At 41.3% G+C, this 19338-nt stretch overlaps 1 protein-coding gene and 1 pseudogene across 1 annotated transcript; one reads left to right on the top strand and one right to left on the bottom strand.

Moving 5' to 3' along the window:
- LOC129832008 (serine/threonine-protein kinase Nek8-like) overlaps positions 1-19338 on the top strand; it is a 49340-nt pseudogene that overhangs the window by 4564 nt on the left and 25438 nt on the right.
- Positions 1644-10236, bottom strand: LOC129832007 (TLC domain-containing protein 1-like). Its single transcript, XM_055895721.1, has 4 exons — positions 9648-10236; positions 8266-8348; positions 6928-7010; positions 1644-6186 (listed from the first exon to the last, which is right to left on the bottom strand). The coding sequence occupies exons 1-4, from the start codon at positions 9851-9853 to the stop codon at positions 5788-5790; spliced, it is 771 nt and encodes a 256-aa protein (XP_055751696.1). The 5' UTR covers positions 9854-10236; the 3' UTR covers positions 1644-5787.

Raw genomic sequence — 19338 nt, 5'->3', positions numbered from 1 at the left:
TTAGGTGATTATCTCGATCTGGGATGGAATAAATCCTCTTGGAATGATGTGTACCCCATTTCCGGGTACTCTGAAGAACGCGATTTGGACAGTGGGGTTGCCTTTTGTTTTGCTGACGTTATAGGCGACTATTACTTCCGGCTTTGATTTTATTTGATACATGTCACCATATCATCGTAAAGTATGTTTTTTCAATATAGTTTCATCAGATTATTGAAATTTTTTCGTTAGTTTTGCCGTGTTCCGTTCTCTTCCGTTTGTTTACATGGAAAGATCCGTGCAACCCGGCTAGCGCACTTGCTAAATGGAGAGAGAAAGTTGCCATTCTGAATCCAAACAACGACTCATCTGGACAAAGGACACCTTGTTCAACATTCTGATGAAAGATCAGCAAAAGTAAGACAAAATTTATGATGTTATTTCATATATCTGTCGTAGTCGCCGGCGCCCAAGTGTTTCTGGCTATTGTGCTAAGCTAATATAACGCAACATTTAGTTTTCGCTGTAAAACACTTAATAAATCGGAAATATTGTCTGGCATCACAAGATGCCTGTCTTTCATTTGCTGTACACTATGTATTTTTCAGAAATGTTTTATGATGAGTAATTAGGTATTTGACGTTGGTGTCTGTAAATATTATGGCTGCTTTCGGTGCAATTTCTGAATGTAGCTGCAATATAAACTATGATTTATACCTGAAATATGCACATTTTTCGAAAAAAAAACATATGCTATACAATAAATATGTTATCAGACTGTCATCTGATGAGGTTGTTTCTTGGTTAGTGGCTATTTATATCTTTATTTGGCCGAATTTGTGATAGCTACTGATGGAGTCAAAAACTGATGGAGTAATAAAAGTGGAGTCTTTTGCTAACGTGGTTAGCTAATAGATTTACATATGTCTTCCCTGTAAAACATTTAAAAAATCGGACATGTTGGCTGGATTCACGAGATGTGTACCTTTCATATGCTGTATTGGACTTGTTAATGTGTGAAAGTTAAATATTTAAAAAAATATATATTTTGAATTTCGCGCCCTGCACTTGAAGTGGCTGTTGTCATAAATGTACCGACGTCGGGCTTGCACGCCAAACAGGTTAAGCTATATTAGACTTTTTACAGTAAGTAACCATAAGGCATGTTCTGTAAATGTTCACGGCCTACCATTAAATTTCAATATCTGTTTGGTTGTATTCTGCAATGTTTTTATTTTTTTTAACTATTTGGCAAAAGCCCATATAGCTCTTCAAAAAATGTTTTTAAAAATGTTATTTATTTAACCGTTATTTAACTAGGCGAGTCAGTTAAGAACAAATTCTCTAGGCCAAACCCTAGCCCGGACGAAGCTGGGCCAAATGTGCGCCACCCTATGGGACTCCCAATCACGCCCAGCTGTGATATAGCCTGGAATCGAACCAGGGTCTGTAGTGACACCTCTAGCACTGAGATGCAGTTCCTTAGACCGCTGCGCCATGAGCCCCAAAAACAACCAAACAAGGCACTGACCATGTATTGTACACAGTTGTTCTACATATATTTCTGTCCACATCATTTAGTCCAGCCAGCCCAGAGTCACATCTATACAGTGTTTGGGAGTAGTGAACTAACTATACTGAACAAAAATATAAATGCAAGATGCAACAATTTCAAAGATTTTACTGAGTTACAGTTCATATAAAGAAATCAGTCAATTGAAATAAATAAATTACAGATACCTTCAAAATTCAGAAGGCACTCGCACATTTGAGTTATATTTGTTGCAGGTGCATGGTAACAATTGAATAACATGAGAGAAAAAATAAGAAACCTGCACACTGCTCTTGCTAGTATCACTGCTCTTTATTAAGCCTTACGGATCAGCTTCATCAGAACTTTTGTGGGTGTTTTTAATTTCCACCCTTATGTAGACATTGCTCCACCCACATCCGTTCAATGCATACCTTAAAAAAAGGCATGTCAATGGTACTCTGGATCTCGTCACAGTATTTCTGTGCATTCAAATTGCAATCGATAAAATGTAATTGTGTTCGTTGTCTGTAGCTTATGCCTGCACATACCAAAACCCCACCGGCACCTTGGGGCACTCTGTTCACCATATTGACATTAGCAAACCGCTCGCCCACATGGACATACTGCCAAATTCTCTAAAACAAAGTTGGAGTTGGCTTATGGTAGAGAAATGCACATTATATTCACTGGCAACAGCCCTGGTGGACATTCCTGCAGTCAGCATGCCAATTGCATGCTCTCCTGAAAACTTGAGACATCTGTGGCATTGTTTTTTGTGACAAAACGGCACATTTTAGAGTGGCCTTTTATTGTCCCCAGCACAAGGTGCACCTGTGTAATGATCATGCTGTTTAATCAGCTTCTTGATAGGCCACACCTGACAGCTGGATGTATTATCTTGACAAAAGAGGAATGCTTGTTAACAGGGATGTAATCAAATTTGTGCACAAAATGAGAGAAATAAGCTTTTTGTTTATATGGAACATTTCTGGGATCTTTTATTTAAGCTCATGAAACATGGGAGCAACACATGTTGCGTTTACATTTTTGTTTAGTGTACATGTAGTTCAACTTGTAATTTAACTACATTTTGCAGCAGGTTGGTGGTAGCTGAACTAAATTCAAATCTATGTAGTGTTTTCAGTAGTTAAATTACGAGTTGAACTAAATTCCAATCTATGTAGTGTTTTCAGTAGTTAAATTACGAGTTGGACTAAATTCAAATCTATGTAGTGTTTTCAGTAGTTTATAACTTTTTTGCCATGTAGCGGTGCAGCTACAGTTGAAGTCGGAAGTTTACATACACTTAGGTTGGAGTCATTAAAACTCGTTTTTCAACCACTCCACAAATTTCTTGTTAACAAACTATAGTTTTGGCAAGTCAGTTAGGACATCTACTTTGTGCATGACACAAGTAATTTTTCAACAATTGTTTACAGACAGATTATTTCACTGTATCACAATTCCAGTGGGTCAGAAGTTTACATCCACTAAGTTGACTGTGCCTTTAAACAGCTTGCAAAATTCCAGAAAATGATGTCATGGCTTTAGAAGCATCTGATAGGCTAATTTACATAATTTGAGTCAATTGGAGGTGTACCTGTGGATGTATTTCAATGCCTATCTTCAAACTCAGTGCCTCTTTGCTTGACATCATGGGAAAATCAAAAGAAATCAACCAAGATCTCAGAAAAATAATTGTAGACCTCCACAAGTATGGTTCATCCTTGGGAGCAATTTCCAAACGCATTAAGGTACCACGTTCATTTGTACAAACAATAGTACGCAAGTATAAACACCATGGGACCACGCAGCCTTCATACCGATCAGGAAGGAGACGCATTCTGTCTCCTAGAGATGAACGTACTTGGGTGAGAAAAGTGCAAATCAATCCCAGAACAACAGCAAAGGACCTTGTGAAGATGCTGGAGGAAACAGGTACAAAAGTATCTATATCCACAGTAAAACGAGTCCTATATCGACATAACCTGAAAGGCCGCTCAGCAAGGAAGAAGCCACTGCTCCAAAACCGCCATACAAAAGCCAGATTACGGTTTGCAACTGCACATGGGGACAAAGATCGTACTTTTTGGAGAAATGTCTGATGAACCAAAAATAGAACTGTTTGGCCATAATGACCATCGTTGTGTTTGGAGGAAAAAGGGGGAGGCTCGCAAGCCAAAGAACACCATCCCAACCGTGAAGCACGGGGGTGGCAGCATCATGTTTGTTGGGGTGCTTTTCTGCAGGAGGGACTGGTGCACTTCACAAAATAGATGGCATCATGAGAAAGGACAAAGATGTGGATATATTGAAGCAACATCTCAAGACATCAGTCACAAAGTTAAAGCTTGGTCGCAAATGGGTATTCCAAATGGACAATGACCCCAAGCATACTTCCAAAGTTGTGGAAAAATGCCTTAAGGACAACAAAGTCAAGGTTTTAGAGTGGCCATCACAAAGCCCTGACCTCAATCCTATAGACAATTTGTGGGCAGAACTGAAAAAGCGTGTGCGAGTAAGGAGGCCTACAAACCTGACTCAGTTACACCAGCTCTGTCAGGAGGAATGGGTCAAAATTCACCAAACTTATTGTGGGAAGCTTGTGGAAGGCTACCCGAAACGTTTGACCCAAGTTAAACAATTTAAAGGCAATGCTACCAAATACTAATTAAGTGTATGTAAACTTCTGACCCACTGGGGATGTGATGAAAGAAATAAAAGCTGAAATAAATCATTCTCTCTAATATTATTCTGACATTTCACATTCTTAAAATAAAGTGGTGATCCTAACTGACCTAAGACAGGGCATTTTTACTAGGATTAAATGTCAGGAATTGTGAAAAACTGAGTTTAAATGTATTTGGCTAAGGTGTATGTAAACTTCCGACTTCAACTGTAACTACTGGAACTACACACTACTTTTATTTGCAAAAATATAAGATTGTCTACTTCACCAATCATTTCCTTTCTTTTTCAGCATCAGACCTGCCTCGTTCACACTGGAAACATTGTTGCGTTTAATATGTTAAATTACACTTTATGTTACCATATGACCCCAAAGTGATCATCTTTTCTTGCAATTTGTAGAGTCTATGACATTTAAAATTTACATAACTTCATCTAAACTACTTCATGAAAAATGTACTACTTTTTCAAAGTAACGTTAGTTACAGAAACGATATTTTTCTTAAGGGTAGCTTTAGTCCACCTTAACTTCTTCTAATGTGAAGTAATTGGTATCTTTCCCAACACTGCATCTATAAACATACTGAACGGGCTATCTAGGGAAGGTTGTTGAGAAGGAACTGTGGTATAGCCACTACTATGACTTACCAAAACCCATTGCTAACCCATCCTCTGAAGCTGTCCGTTTTAGTTTGGCTCACTTTGATAAATCATTTAAAGAGAAATATAAGTGATTCTTGGAACCTCAAGAAAATGTAGACCTGGTCGTACATTCAGCTACTTTCAATGGGATACATGCATTTCACTATGTTAGATTTATGGAATGAATGGTCGCTGTTGTAAGAATGCTGGTCACCCACATATTGGTGTTGACCTGTTGAGACCAAACAGGGAAGAATGAAAGTAAAATGATGTTGTCTGACAGTTTGTTACAATGTCAAAAATATTGATTGTACTATAGTTATGAATAGTATATACTATATATATAACAAAATCCTAATAGTGGAAATTTCAATAAAACTATGTTGCTAAGCTACAGCTGACCGAGTTTGTGGGGTGGGATGTACAACACCAAGGCGATGCCTGATATATCTTTGGCAGTTTGTTTCTCTACTGTATATATTCACAAAATTATGTTAGCATTTATAAGTATTTTTTCTGTTAAAGAGCATTCCACATGAATCACATACATTCCTATATTTTAAATAAATGTATTAGCTATGATCAGAAGCAAAAGTGGCACAGTATCCTGGAGGTAAGTTAGTGGGATTCTCCCAGCCAGTGTGTATGGACCAGTCTCTAACTCTATGCTGCCCTGTTTGGGTGTCTGTGAGGGATCTACAGCCACAGTGGGCATAATCATCAGTAGAGAAACATAGGGAATGTACCACTGTCCCCATCCTTTCCTGGCTGCCTCTCACTACAACACAAGCTGTTGAGAAACAGAGCTCTGTTATGGTTGTTGTTGTGAAGACACAACTTGACAATGCATCCAGATAAGACGTCTTGATGAGGAATGATATCAGTAACCGAACAAAACAAAAAACAAACACAACCGCCAGTTTACAGCCATGTCGCTCTCGGTGTCATTCAGTGAAGAACTTTTTGACGTTGTGTGTGCCATTTAGCGCCATGCTAGGCCTGCTCCGGGCGAAGAAGTCAGCACGGAGAAGACGATAAAAGTAGATCAAGATCATGGTGTTCATGAGGGTCATGGTAACCAGGAAGTAGCCTCCTTTGTCCATCCAGGAGTAGTTCTGGACGATGTAATACGTGAGGTAGAACTGTGCGCTGAGGCGGAAGACAACATATGTGAAGACGTTGAGGAACTTGTTGATTTGGTACAGAGGGGACGACTGCTGTGATGCTAGCTTCAGCATTAGCCTCAAATGCAGGGTGACACTGTTAACCTCCACAAAGAGAGCCACCACAGCACCTGCCACGTAGAGGTGCGAGTACAGAGAATACAGGAAGCACCAGAGCACCTGAGGAAGGGAAGGACAGAGAGAAAGGGGTTAATATATACCAATGACACTCTGCCACCTTACAGCAGTAAGGCTATTGGGATACCGTATTCTTTGCAATAGTAAAACTGGAGAAAAAACGATTTATATTGAATTTATTGAATATACTGTATGATTAATGGATCCCCAAAAAACACTATCAACTATCACGATCAACTAGTGGTCTTTAGATGTTCCAGTATGTGCCATGTTAGAGAAGTTGGGACATACATGCCCACTGACTGATCAGAGACACAGGGAAGCGCAGCTCAGTGTGTGCCTCTGATCAGTGGCAAGATGCACTGTGTTCAACACAACACAGATCCCCTTACACAATGGTGGGTGTTGCTCCCCTGCAGTCAGTGGACGGGCACACAGGAGCATTCATTTAGAATAGGCCCTCGCTGTGGCACCTTTAAAATTCCACTACTGACACATTAAAATCCCCCAAGGAGGATTGCGATATCTCTTAGCAGCATACAATATTAAAATTCCTTCACAGCTCACATTGTTTCACTTCCATAGATGTGAATTGAAACAAAGTGTGAGTGCAGCGATCAGTCTGGTTTCACAAGGCCATAAAACAACATTTAAATACTGTGTATCTAACCCTCAGACACAATCTACCAGTAGCTGCTATAACCACTTACCTATGGTTTCTTTTTTTATTATCTTACCAGGTAGTGGGTACAAACTGAAACAATAAAAAGTCAATTATCTTACCAGGACATGATGAATTAAGAACTCCCAGGATCCTCTTGCGTGTCCAGTTAGGATGATGTCACCTGCATCCTGAACAAAGTATCCTGTCAAAGGAAAGTAAAAATCAATGCCTCGGTCTCTCTAGGCCTTTTGGAGTGCCCTAAATCAAATTGTATTCATCACATAAACAGGTGTAGACTAACAGTGAAATGCTTCATTATGGGCCCTTCCAAAAAATTCTGAGAAAGAAAATGGAGAAACAATAGAAAAGTAAAATGTGTAATAATAAATACACAATGAGTAACGATAACTTGGTTATATACTGTACATGGAGTATCAGTACCAAGTCAATGTGCAGATATATTAGATAGCTTTTAGATACAGTATCTAATCTTAGGCCACGTTCCAATGAGCATACCAGCATACCCCTTTGAATGCATGCCCAATACATTGCTTCATTTAAATTCTATGCTGTGTGGATATTGGAACAGAGCCTGAGATTCTATTTCTATGTATTACTTATCATGGTCCAAACAACAGATGAAGGCCATCTAAATGGTTGATAACAGTGGTACCAGAAAGAAATGGTCAGGACTTCCCTGTCCTACGTACATCAGTGTAGAGAAATATATTGGACTGTACTGGCATAGTCCATCCTAGTTATCATATGTATTACACTTGATAGGCAAACACAGAGAAACCGCTTTACACTGGATTTCAAAATGAGTGTTGTGTGAACCTCTATATAAGCCAAACTGTCTCAATGGAATGGAAGGTTTGTGGTTGTCAGGCTGGCTCTCCTTAGACCTGCATGCATGCGAGACACATGGAATAATAACACCCAACACTAGTCACATCTTGTCATCACATCTTTCAGCAGCGCTCTTGACAGCTGGGTCTTTAGGGGATTAGTTTTGGTGCCCATAGCGATCTGAGGGTGTGGCCCATCCCCTATTTGAGCCCGGTGAGATGGGCGGATCTGCATTGTTCATTCTCTCAACCTGGTTGCCACTGAAATGTGGGTGAGTATCTAGTTTTCCAGGATATACCAGCTTTTACTAGGAAAAAGGGATGGAGGGGGATAGTATAGTGTGTTCTGTGTGAGCACGTGCTCCGAATTCATTCCATGCCTTTTAACTTATTTTTTTTATTTGATCAAGCCAGACTGAAGCCTTTATAACAAAGTTCAACATTGGAGTGATAGTCTCAAATAGCATGTTTACAGATTCCCCACGATGAACCCTACTCTCCCATACCAGTGGTGGTCAATGTTCATAGTTCAATAAAGGTAAACTGGGAATGAATTAACTATTTCACACAGCTCTTTTAGCAGCCATCTTTAAAGGGGTAGTGACTGACCTGATGAGATGCAGATGAGTATGTAGGCTGGGGCCGTGTAGAAGGAGTGAATGTTGGTTGCCATCTCAGGCCAGATGATCACACTGGAGAGTACAGGGATACAAGGTTATAGACAGTTAGGTCTGAGTTCTTCTCATTCAGACGCACATGGCTCGCTTGTCCAAGCAGCTTGTTGAATATAGCTGCTTTCACTTTCTTATGAAACAACTGTAGATACATCTATTAGTATATATTGTATAGCCTGCCAATGTATGTATGTGTTGTAGTCAGCTAGCTATACAAGTAGCATAGCTATATGTAAAAATATATATATACACTTGTACTACAAAAACGTGTGTAACAATGAAATAACAGCTTTTACGACAGGTTTTTCCAGTTCACCTACTTGCTCTCTTTGAAATAGGCTACTTACCAAGCTCATGATTGGATCGTTTAAAAAATATATATATTTGTCTATGGCGTGCACTAAGGTAGGCTAATTGACTTGAGTGGATTTACAAGAATAGGCTATTTTTCTAATGTCAAAACAGATGTGCTTTCTAAACTGCCACAATCTGAATCTGATTAAGGCGCCATCGTTGCTGACTCAATATTTGGCTAACCTCGGACACATATTGATAGGTATTAACTACAAAGGGGAACATTTACTGCCCAAATCAGCTACTTTAAACTACAAGCATGACATTAACACCTCATCTTGCTCATCTAGACCACAGCCTGTCGTTTTCAAATGGTAACAAATTAGTCATAGTGGGAAGAATAAGCAAGGAGGTGGGCAAACCCAAGCACGAGCTAGCAAGATCCTACTGGTGTGTTCGAGCATACATTTGCATATTTCCATTAGGGAATGCTTTCTCTGTGAAGTGCGTGTGTGCAATAATTAGCCTTTGCACTCATAAACAGCACAATTTCAAAAACCTTTGGTAAAGGGTAAAGTCTACAAAGTCCACTCTGTTCGTAACAGATTCTAGTTTTGTGAACAGAGAACTGTAGAGATCAAACGTTTTGTCAATGAGAAAATGACAATGTCGGACAAAATCCATCTCATTCCATCTTCCATATTTGGTAGTGAGTGGAAACGCCAAGCGGATGCTTCACATTTATGCATTTGGTGAAATATCTGTCTCATTGTTCCATCTGTGGTATTGCAGAGCTCAACAAGTATTTATTTCCTGAGGATGCCATTTTGTAAGCTGTACTGTGGTATTTAACTCCCCACTTGAGAATGCCTTAGTCTCCCCACCCTTCCCCTGTCTCCCCCATCTCCCCCTCTCCCCTGCCAGTGAGTGTTACTGCTCTGCACCACACACCCTTAAATAACACAACGTCATGTGGATCCACTATGAATGAACAATGGTGTCCCAGTGCAGAGAGTGACTCACCAGGTCACAGCCCAAGTCCCTGTCAGGAGGGAGTGGACCATAGAGACCGAGAGGTTCCTCCACTTCCAGGAGCGGAAGTCATCCACCGCCACCACTTTGGGCACAGGCAGGTTCTGTAGTAGTCGGTGGGCCACCCGGAACATCAGAGCGCACACCAACACAGACAGTCCAGTGTGCCGCTGCAACACAGGAAGCAAGGCCTCCATTTTCTTCTCCTACCCCTCTCTCTCTTTTTACTCTCTTTTTCCTTGTTCTTCGTCTGTTTCACGTCAGCTGCTTATCGCCACGGCTCTTCTCACACCTCCACGGTCCGTTGGCGAGTACGTGTGAGGGGAGAGTTCTCCTCAGGACAGTCACAGCTCCAAGGGTTTGAAGGGAGTCAATGTTCTAGATATGGTATTTCCCCCTTGTGCTTTCAGAACTACTCACAGAGAATAGGCGCAGCTTGTCTCACGTTACACACTTCCTAGGCTCAGAGGGAGGCTAGCTAGGGCTCCCTTAAACAACTCATTCCAATTCCACAGATGTGTTCCCCCTCTCGTAGTGTGTTGCCACTCAACCAGTCTGTTCGTGTCTGACTGTGACTAGAGGGAAGGGGGAGTGGTGGAGAGGGAGTGGTGTGGGTGGTGGCCTACTTCAAGGGAGGGGCCACTCATCTTACTTAACAAAACACAAACAAGAAGATTGAACTATATGACAGGGCTAAAAACATTATCAGGGTATATATTGTTAACTTACTATGAAACAATGTTCTTTGTTTCTCTGGAAAATGATCACCGTCACAGATCAGGCTGTATAAAATGTGAATTTATGAGGTTTGATACAAAGAAGGAATTTGTCAACTTCAATTGAATTTGTTAGCCAACGAGAGCACAGATCTGAAACAAAATATTTTCTCACTAAAATGTAAATACAAATCCAGCAACTAATTTGTTTAGACTAACAGCTAACTTTGAAAAGAGTGAAACTAACACCCCCTAGATTAGTGAGAACCTGTACTGCTTCATAAACCACTGTCTTGTTCTCCCACCACTTTTTCAATAAACAGAGCATACACTGCCCACAGCTGGCCTCTCTGGCCCCAGTGGGGGAGGGGAAAAGTGAGGTGGAGGGTGTAACAGTGGAAACATCCCAGGGCATGCATGCACACTCAAATCAAATCAAATGTTATTTGTCACATGCGCCGAATTCAACAAGTGTAGACCTTCCCGTGAAATGCTTACTTACAAGCCCTTAACCAACAGTGAAGTTTAAGAAAGAGTTAAGAAAATATTTACCAAATTAACTAAAGTTAAAGATAATAAAATGTAACAACAAAATACCAATTACGAGGCTATATACTGGGGTTACCGGGGGTACAGGTTAGTCAAGGTAATGTGTACATGTAGGTAGGGGTGAAGTGACTATGCATAGATAATAAACAACGAGTAGCAGCAGTGTACAAGACAAATGGAGGGGAAGGGGGGGGGGGTCAATGTAAATAGTCCAGTGGCAATTTCTTTAATTGTTCAGCAGTCTTATGGCTTGGGGGTAGAAGCTGTTAATGAGCCTTTTGGTCCTAGACTTGGCATTCCGGTAACGCTTGCCATGCGGTAGCAGAGAAAACAGTCTATGACTTGGGTGACTGGAGTCTCTGACAATTTTTGGGTCTTTCCTCTGACGCCGCCAAGTATTTAGGTCCTAGATGGCAGGAAGCTTGGCCCCAGTGATGTACTGGGCTGCACGCACTATCCTCTATAGCGACTTATGGTCAGATGCCGAGGAGTTGCCATACCAGGTGGTGATGCAACCGGTCAGGATGCTCTCAATGGTGCAGCTGTAGAACTTTTTGAGCCCTCTTCACGACTGTCTTGGTGTGCTTGGACCATGATAGTTCGTTGGTGATGTGGACACCAAGGAACTTGAAATTCTCGACCCGCTCAACTACAGCTCCGTCAATGTTAATGGAGGCCTGTTAGGCCCACCTTTTCCTGTAATCCATGATCAGCTCCTTTGTTTTGCTCACATTGAGGGAGAGGTTGTTGTCCTGGCACCACACTGCCAGGTCTCTGACCTCCTCCCTATAGGTGGTCTCATCATTGTCTGTGATCAGGCCTACCACTGTTGTGTCATCAGCAAACTTCATGATGGTGTTGGAGCCGTGTTTGGCCACATAGTCGTGGGTGAACAGGGAGTACAGGAGGGGACTAAGTACATACCCCTGAGGGACCCCAGTGTTGTGGATCAGCGTGACAGACGTGTTGTTGCCTACCCTTACCACCTGGGGGTGGCCCGTCAGGAAGTCCAGGATCCAGTTGCAGAGGGTTTAGTCTCAGGGTCCTTAGCTTAGTGATGAGCTTCGTGGGCACTATGGTGTTGAACGCTGAGCTGTAGTCAATGAACAGCATTCTCACATAGGTGTTCCTTTTGTTCAGATGGGAAAGGGCAGTGTCGTGTCTTTGGCAATGCCGGATGAAGTGATATAACATGCTATTCTATCAAATCCTTTCTCTGTAATTAATATTACCTGTGTCACGCCCTGGCCTTAGTATTCTTTGTTTTCTTTATTATTTTAGTTAGGTCAGGGTGTGACATGGGGAATGTTTGTGTTTTGTCTCGTCTTGGGTGGTTATATGGTAAAGGGGGTTTGGGTTTAGTGTATGGGGTTGTGTATAGTGAATGTGTCTAGGTATGTCTATGGTTGCCTGAGTGGTTCTCAATCAGAGACAGCTGTCTTTCATTTGTCTCTGATTGGGAGCCATATTTAAGGCAGCCATAGGCATTATGCGTTTGTGGGTAATTGTCTATGTAGAATGTTTGTAGCTTTTGTTATCGCACTTACGTTTGTATCTTCACGGTCATTTGTTGTTTTGTTTTGTTATAAGTGTTCGTTTCGTGTTTCACTCATCTCAAATAAAAGAGATGTATTTTTCACACGCTGCGCCTTGGTCCACTCATTATCCTCAAGACGATCGTGACAACCTGATTGAGCTAATCATGTAAATGTAATTAACAAGAAAGTCGGGGCACCACGAAATTATATTTATAGAGCAGTTATCTTCCGAATAAACTCTTAAAGACCTAGTAATATTTTACATCAATAGCAGTCAATATTAATCGTCACCTTATTTCAGTCTCATCTGAAAGTTGTAAATTCTTGGTTATCTTCACGAACCCTGGCTAACAAGTTGAATCAGCAATACAAAATTGGGTTTAATTATTTATTTACTAAATACCTAACTAATCACACAGAATTACATATACACAGAATTAATCATACCTTGATTACAAATTATGTCATAAAGGAAAACGTCCCTAGCGGACAGAACAGATATGACAGCTGGTTACACAAAGAAAAGGGGGTTGGGTTTGAGTGAAAGAGCGGGAAAACTGAAGAACAAAGGGAGAAGCGATGTCTCCATCGGGCCGTAGGCAGCTACTCTACCGTAAATACAGAATCTTATGCATTCTAAATTACCGGCCATTTGGAAAAGGAAAATGCAATAAATATTTACTCTGAGCTGCGCTTCAATAGGTTGGTGGTAGATGGAAGGCCGTGTTGCCCAACAGAGTCCTTTGAAGAGTGTCTCTGTTGGTGAACAAGACACGTTGTAGTGTCGTTGTTGTGTGGTAGACGGGATACTCTGTCTGTCCTTTCCTAGCCCATGTTTACAGCGGTCGCTGCTAACTCAACGGCTAGGAGGTATCACTTCTGTAGCGAATAAGAGTTCAAAGTTCATACCATTCGCAACCAAAGCTCACGCTGAGGTTGGCTTCGTTCTGTAGTTATTATCTGAATCCTTCTGACATCGGACCGTCATCCTAATGTACCTGGAACCGGAGGTTACATTTTCGTCTAGGGCTTACAGTGGGGCAAAAAAGTATTTAGTCAGCCACCAATTGTGCAAGTTCTCCCACTTAAAAAGATGAGAGAGGCCTGTAATGTTCATCATAGGTACACTTCAACTATGACAGACAAAATGAGAAAAGAAAAGCCAGAAAATCACATTGTAGGATTTTTAATGAATTTATTTTCAAATTATGGTGGAAAATAAGTATTTGGTCAATAACAAAAGTTTCTCAATACTTTGTTATATACCCTTTGTTGGCAATGACAGAGGTGAAACGTTTTCTCAAGGTTTTCACACACTGTGCTGGTATTTTGGCCCATTCCTCCATGCAGATCTCCTCTAGAGCAGTGATGTTTTAGTCCTGTTGCTGGGCAACACGGACTTTCATCTCCCTCCAAAGATTTTCTATGGGGTTGAGATCTGGAGACTGGCTAGGCCACTCCAGGACCTTGAAATGCTTCTTACGAAGCCACTCCTTCGTTGCCCGGGCGGTGTGTTTGGGATCATTGTCATGCTGAAAGACCCAGCCACGTTTCATCTTCAATGCCCTTGCTGATGGAAGGAGGTTTTCACTCAAAATCTCACGATACATGGCCCCATTCATTCTTTCCTTTACACGGATCAGTCGTCCTGGTCCCTTTGCAGAAAAACAGCCCCAAAGCATGTTTCCAGCCCCATGCTTCACAGTAAGTATGGTGTTCTTTGGATGCAACTCAGCATTCATTGTCCTCCAAACACGTCGAGTTGAGTTTTTACCAAAAAAGTTATATTTTGGTTTCATCTGACCATATGACATTCTCCCAATCTTCTTCTGGATCATCCAAATGCTCTCTAGCAAACTTCAGACGGGCCTGGATATGTACTGGCTTAAGCAGGGGGACACGTCTGGCACTGCAGGATTTGAGTCCCTGGCGGCGTAGTGTGTTACTGATGGTAGGCTTTGTTACTTTGGTCCCAGCTCTCTGCAGGTCATTCACTAGGTCCCCCCGTGTGGTTCTGGGATTTTTGCTCACCGTTCTTGTGATCATTTTGACCCCACGGGGTGAGATCTTGCGTGGAGCCCCAGATCGAGGGAGATTATCAGTGGTCTTGTATGTCTTCCATTTCCTAATAATTGCTCCCACAGTTGATTTCTTCAAACCAAGCTGCTTACCTATTGCAGATTCAGTCTTCCCAGCCTGGTGCAGGTCTACAATTTTGTTTCTGGTGTCCTTTGACAGCTCTTTGGTCTTGGCCATAGTGGAGTTTGGAGTGTGACTGTTTGAAGTTGTGGACAGGTGTCTTTTATACGGATAACAAGTTTAAACAGGTGCCATTAATACAGGTAACGAGTGGAGGACAGAGGAGCCTCTTAAAGAAGAAGTTACAGGTCTGTGAGAGCCAGAAATCTTGCTTGTTTGTAGGTGACCAAATACTTATTTTCCACCATAATTTGCAAATAAATTCATTAAAAAATCCTACAATGTGATTTTTTCCCCTCATTTTGTCTGTCATAGTTGAAGTGTACCTATGATGAAAATTACAGGCCTCTCTCATCTTTTTAAGTGGGAGAACTTGCACAATTGGTGGCTGACTAAATACTTTTTTGCCCCACTGTATATAGTGGAGGTAGAGAAGGGTGTGTTTCATAGTTTATAACCCATGTCTCTTCACAGGGGCGGGCCGCTGATTGAGCATAGCTCTAATCTTATGAAAACCCAATTCTCTCATTTGGAAGCTAAAATTTACATGTAATCTTTTCACAAATAGTTTCATTTAAATTGCATTTAAATTGCACAACAATTCCATGTGAATCTGATAACTATAATTTGTAGACTTTCCCAGATACAGTTTATGTCGTCCTGTCATCAGTCATAATGTCTCAGATGACAACCAAACTGACATTATATTCATTAAGTACCAACACATATTTTCAACTGGTTCTATTACCGAAAATATGGTTCCTTTCCCTCCACTTGTTTGATGTTCCCAGACTCTCTATGTTTAACAAAGGCTATTCAAGAGTCACTCAGCTGAGTCAAGAGAGAGGGAAGGGAGAAAAATATTTATCGGGGAGTCATAAACCTTACCCACAGGCCAACATCATGACAGCAGTGTGGAGTGCGTTTGAGATTGCCTCATCTGTGGATCAGTTAGAGCGCTGTGTGAATTGTAGTGGGTCTAAGGTATCGGGGAGGATGCTGTTGATGTGAGCCATGACCAGCCTTTCAAAGCACTTCCTTGCTACCGACGTGAGTGCTACGGGGCGGTAATCATTTAGGCAGGTTGCCTTCGCTTCCTTGGGCACAGGGACTATGGTGGTCTGCTTGAAACATGTAGGTATTACAGACTCAGTCAGGGAGAAGTTGAAAATATCAGTGAAGACACTTGACAGTTGGTCCGCGCATGCTTTGAGTACACGTCCTGGTAATTCGTCTGGCACTGCGGCTTTGTGAATGTTGGCCTATTTAAAGGTCTTGCTCACATCGGCAACTGAGAGCGTTATCACACAGTCGTCCAGAACAGCTGGTGCTCTCATGCATGCTTCAGTGTTGCTTGCCTCGAAGTGAGCATAAAAGGTATTTCTCTCGTCTGGTAGGCTCGCGTCACTGGGCAGCTCGCATCTGGGTTTCCCTTTGTAATCCGTAATAGTTTTCAAGCCCTGCCACATCTGACAGCGTCAGAGTCGATGTAGTAGGATTCAATCTTAATCCTTTATTGACGCTTTGCTTGTTTGATGGTTCGTCGGAGGGCATAGCGGGATTTCTTATAAGCGTCCAGATTAGTGTCCCGCTCCTTGAAAGTGGCAGCTCTAGTCTTTAGCTCGATGCGGATGTTGCCTGTAATCCATGGCTTCTGGTTGGGACATGGCCATTGGATGAATCCCGGAACATATTCCAGTCTGTGCTAGCAAAACAGCCCTGTAGTGTAGCATCCGCATCATCTGATAACTTCCGTATCAAGCGATTCACTGGTACATCCTGCTTTAGTTTTTGCTTGTAAGCAGGAATCAGGAGGATATAATTATGGTCAGATTTGCCAAATGGAGGGTGGGGGAGAACTTTGTATGCATCTCTGTGTGTGGAGTAAAGGTGGTCTAGAGTATTTATTCCTCTGGTTGCACATGTGACATGCTGGTAGAAATTAGGTAAAACTGATTTATTTTGCCTGCATTAAAGTCCCCGGCCACTAGGAGCACCGCTTCTGGATGAGCAAATCTTGATCCATAGAATTTGGACTAAAGTACACTTCCCCCACTCTTATACTCCTTTCACAGAATAACCTTCACTAGGTGAAGGGGGGCCTCCTGAATGGCCAAGATTGTGTGCACAAGGTAGGCCTACTAAGAGGCCCCACCCTTAATTACAATTACACACACCTGCTTCTTACAGGGCAACAGAGGTGCATTCATAACAGATTTTATAAGGGCAAATAAAATAAAACCCATAGAATAAAAAGGAAAGTTGTACATCTTCCTAAGTCTGAGGGTGTTTTTAACCTTCCAGAAATGGAATTGTATCAACTCCCTACCCAAGGCTTTTATTTGCGACATTTAGTTAAATGCACTAAAGAGGAGCAATGGGTACATATTGAAGTTGCTCATGCTCATCCCCAGAATCTTTTCAAGTGTCTATTTTCAAAGGATAAAGCTCAGAACATTAACAACTTCATAGTTAAGAACAGTATAAATAATATGGATGAAAATTAAATGTATTCTACAAGAACCAATATCACTCCCTAAAAACACAACCCTACGGAACAATCCTTGGATAGCTTTTCAGAATCCACAGATAAATTGGTCTGCATGGAAAACTAAAGGAATAGAAACCATAAATGACTTGGTCATATGAAATACATTTATTTCCATGACAGAATTAAAAATCATTTTTTAAAATTTTACCTTTATTTAATTTAACTAGGACTGACCAATGTAGATATTTCAAAATACATGCAACTTAAAAAAGTTTCATATCAAGACATCAGAACAATCTGAGGGTATCGTATTTGAGTCAGATAAGGATAATCATGTGATAGATCATATACACTGTATATACAAAACCTTTCAGAGAGCCTATCCAACAGACAATCTCAGAAAAAAAAAACTATTGGAACCCAGACTTAAAAACAACTGATATTGGCATAAGATGGAGGGAATGTTGGAGCATGTGTAACAGTTTAACTTTAGTCCGTCCCCATGCCCCGACCCGGGCGCGAACCAGGGACCCTCTGTACACATCAACAACAGTCACCCACGAAGCATCGTTACCCATCGCTCCACAAAAACCGCGGCCCTTGTAGAGCAAGGAACCACTACTTCAAGGTCTCAGGGCAAGTGACGTCACCGATTGAAAGGCTATTAGCGCGCACCACCATAACTAGATAGCCATTTCACATCGGTTACACATGACTAAAGAAAGTACAGTTAACATACATGTACGCTTAATCCAGTGTAAACTAATGTATAGAATTTATTATACAAGAGACAAAACTTACAAATTCTACAGCACAACAGCAGTCATTCCTTAAGTGCCAAACTAACAATGACTCAATAATCCATGCTTTCTGGGAATACTATGAAATCAAAAAATGAATGGGCGGATACTTTTTTCTTCGGTCATCTTGAAAAAACGAATACTTAAAATCTGGAACTCAACCAATCCTCCATCGTTAACACAATGGAAAGGTCAAATGCTTCATTATCTACATTTTGAAAGCGCATGGGGCATGTGGCGGAAAGTGATGCAGGCGCTGGGGATGGGGGTGTGAGCACGTGGGTCTGGGCGGGTGATGTTGTGGATGTTTGTGTATGTTTTGTAAAAAAAATATATATACACATTCTGATCCACTCGTAAAATTGAAAACCAGTGATAAGTTGAAACCAATTTTATATTATTCAATTTAAACGAATGGAACAGAAAATGTAAATATTGAAACTAATACTTTATAGTTCAATTAGAACGAGTGTATTAGGTCAATACATTGATAAGCGTTATACGGACCCAGGTGACAGCAAACCCACAAGTGACGCAGAGTTTGAAGGAAAGTTGTTGCATTGTGAAGAGGATGCCGCTGAACATGGATAAATTCGGATATGAACCACTTGGGGGCACTTCATGCTTATGTCTACAGCACAAATATTTTTTAAACTCACTTTTAGAGCTTTTAGGCTTAGAGGAATCCTTTTGACAGGTATAATTAATGGTTTTGTATCCTTTTTTTCTTCAAAAGGAGGGCATGTAATATAACAATGCAGTTATGTTTTTGGTCATCTTGTTTCATCAAGGTCTACTGTGTGTCTGTCTGATGAGGCAACCCCCACACCTGTCCTAAGTCAACTTCATGGACGAGCGGCTGCTTTGTGATTGTTGCACAGCATGTGTCCATTGGACCGGACACACTCACTAACTGCACACATTCATGCAGAAACTTTACTTTGAAAGACAGGACAGATTCGATTATAATGAGCCGCGGGGCACCGGGCATAGGCCCGTCAAGTTACCTTCTCCAATCGAACAGTAGGCCTAATTTTCGCCTCTCGGTAATTTTGTCAACAAGGCAAAATAAATGTTAGAATTTTATAGCAAGTTTTAATTGAGAAGTCGATGCGTTTTTATCAAAAGCAATCAATTTTGCATGGGAACAAAACAATAGTAATTTCTACAAGTGCTTAATTACGTCACTTTTGTTTTGAGACGACTTCCCCGTGGGTTTTGAAAGGGGCATCTGGCTCACACCTGGGAGTCAGCCCAGTTTTGCGGTTCCAAATCGCATGCAAATTAACTTTCAGACAATGCATAACTAGCCTACATAGGCGCCCGGGCGGGATTAATCGACCCCCCCATACTTAATAAAGGCTCCAGTAACGTTGCGCATGTGCTGGT

This window comes from Salvelinus fontinalis, chromosome 33, assembly GCF_029448725.1.
Source record: "Salvelinus fontinalis isolate EN_2023a chromosome 33, ASM2944872v1, whole genome shotgun sequence".
Taxonomy (NCBI): domain Eukaryota; kingdom Metazoa; phylum Chordata; class Actinopteri; order Salmoniformes; family Salmonidae; genus Salvelinus; species Salvelinus fontinalis.
The sequence above is the reverse complement of the archived record's forward strand: the minus strand, read 5'-3'. Positions and strand labels throughout refer to the sequence as shown.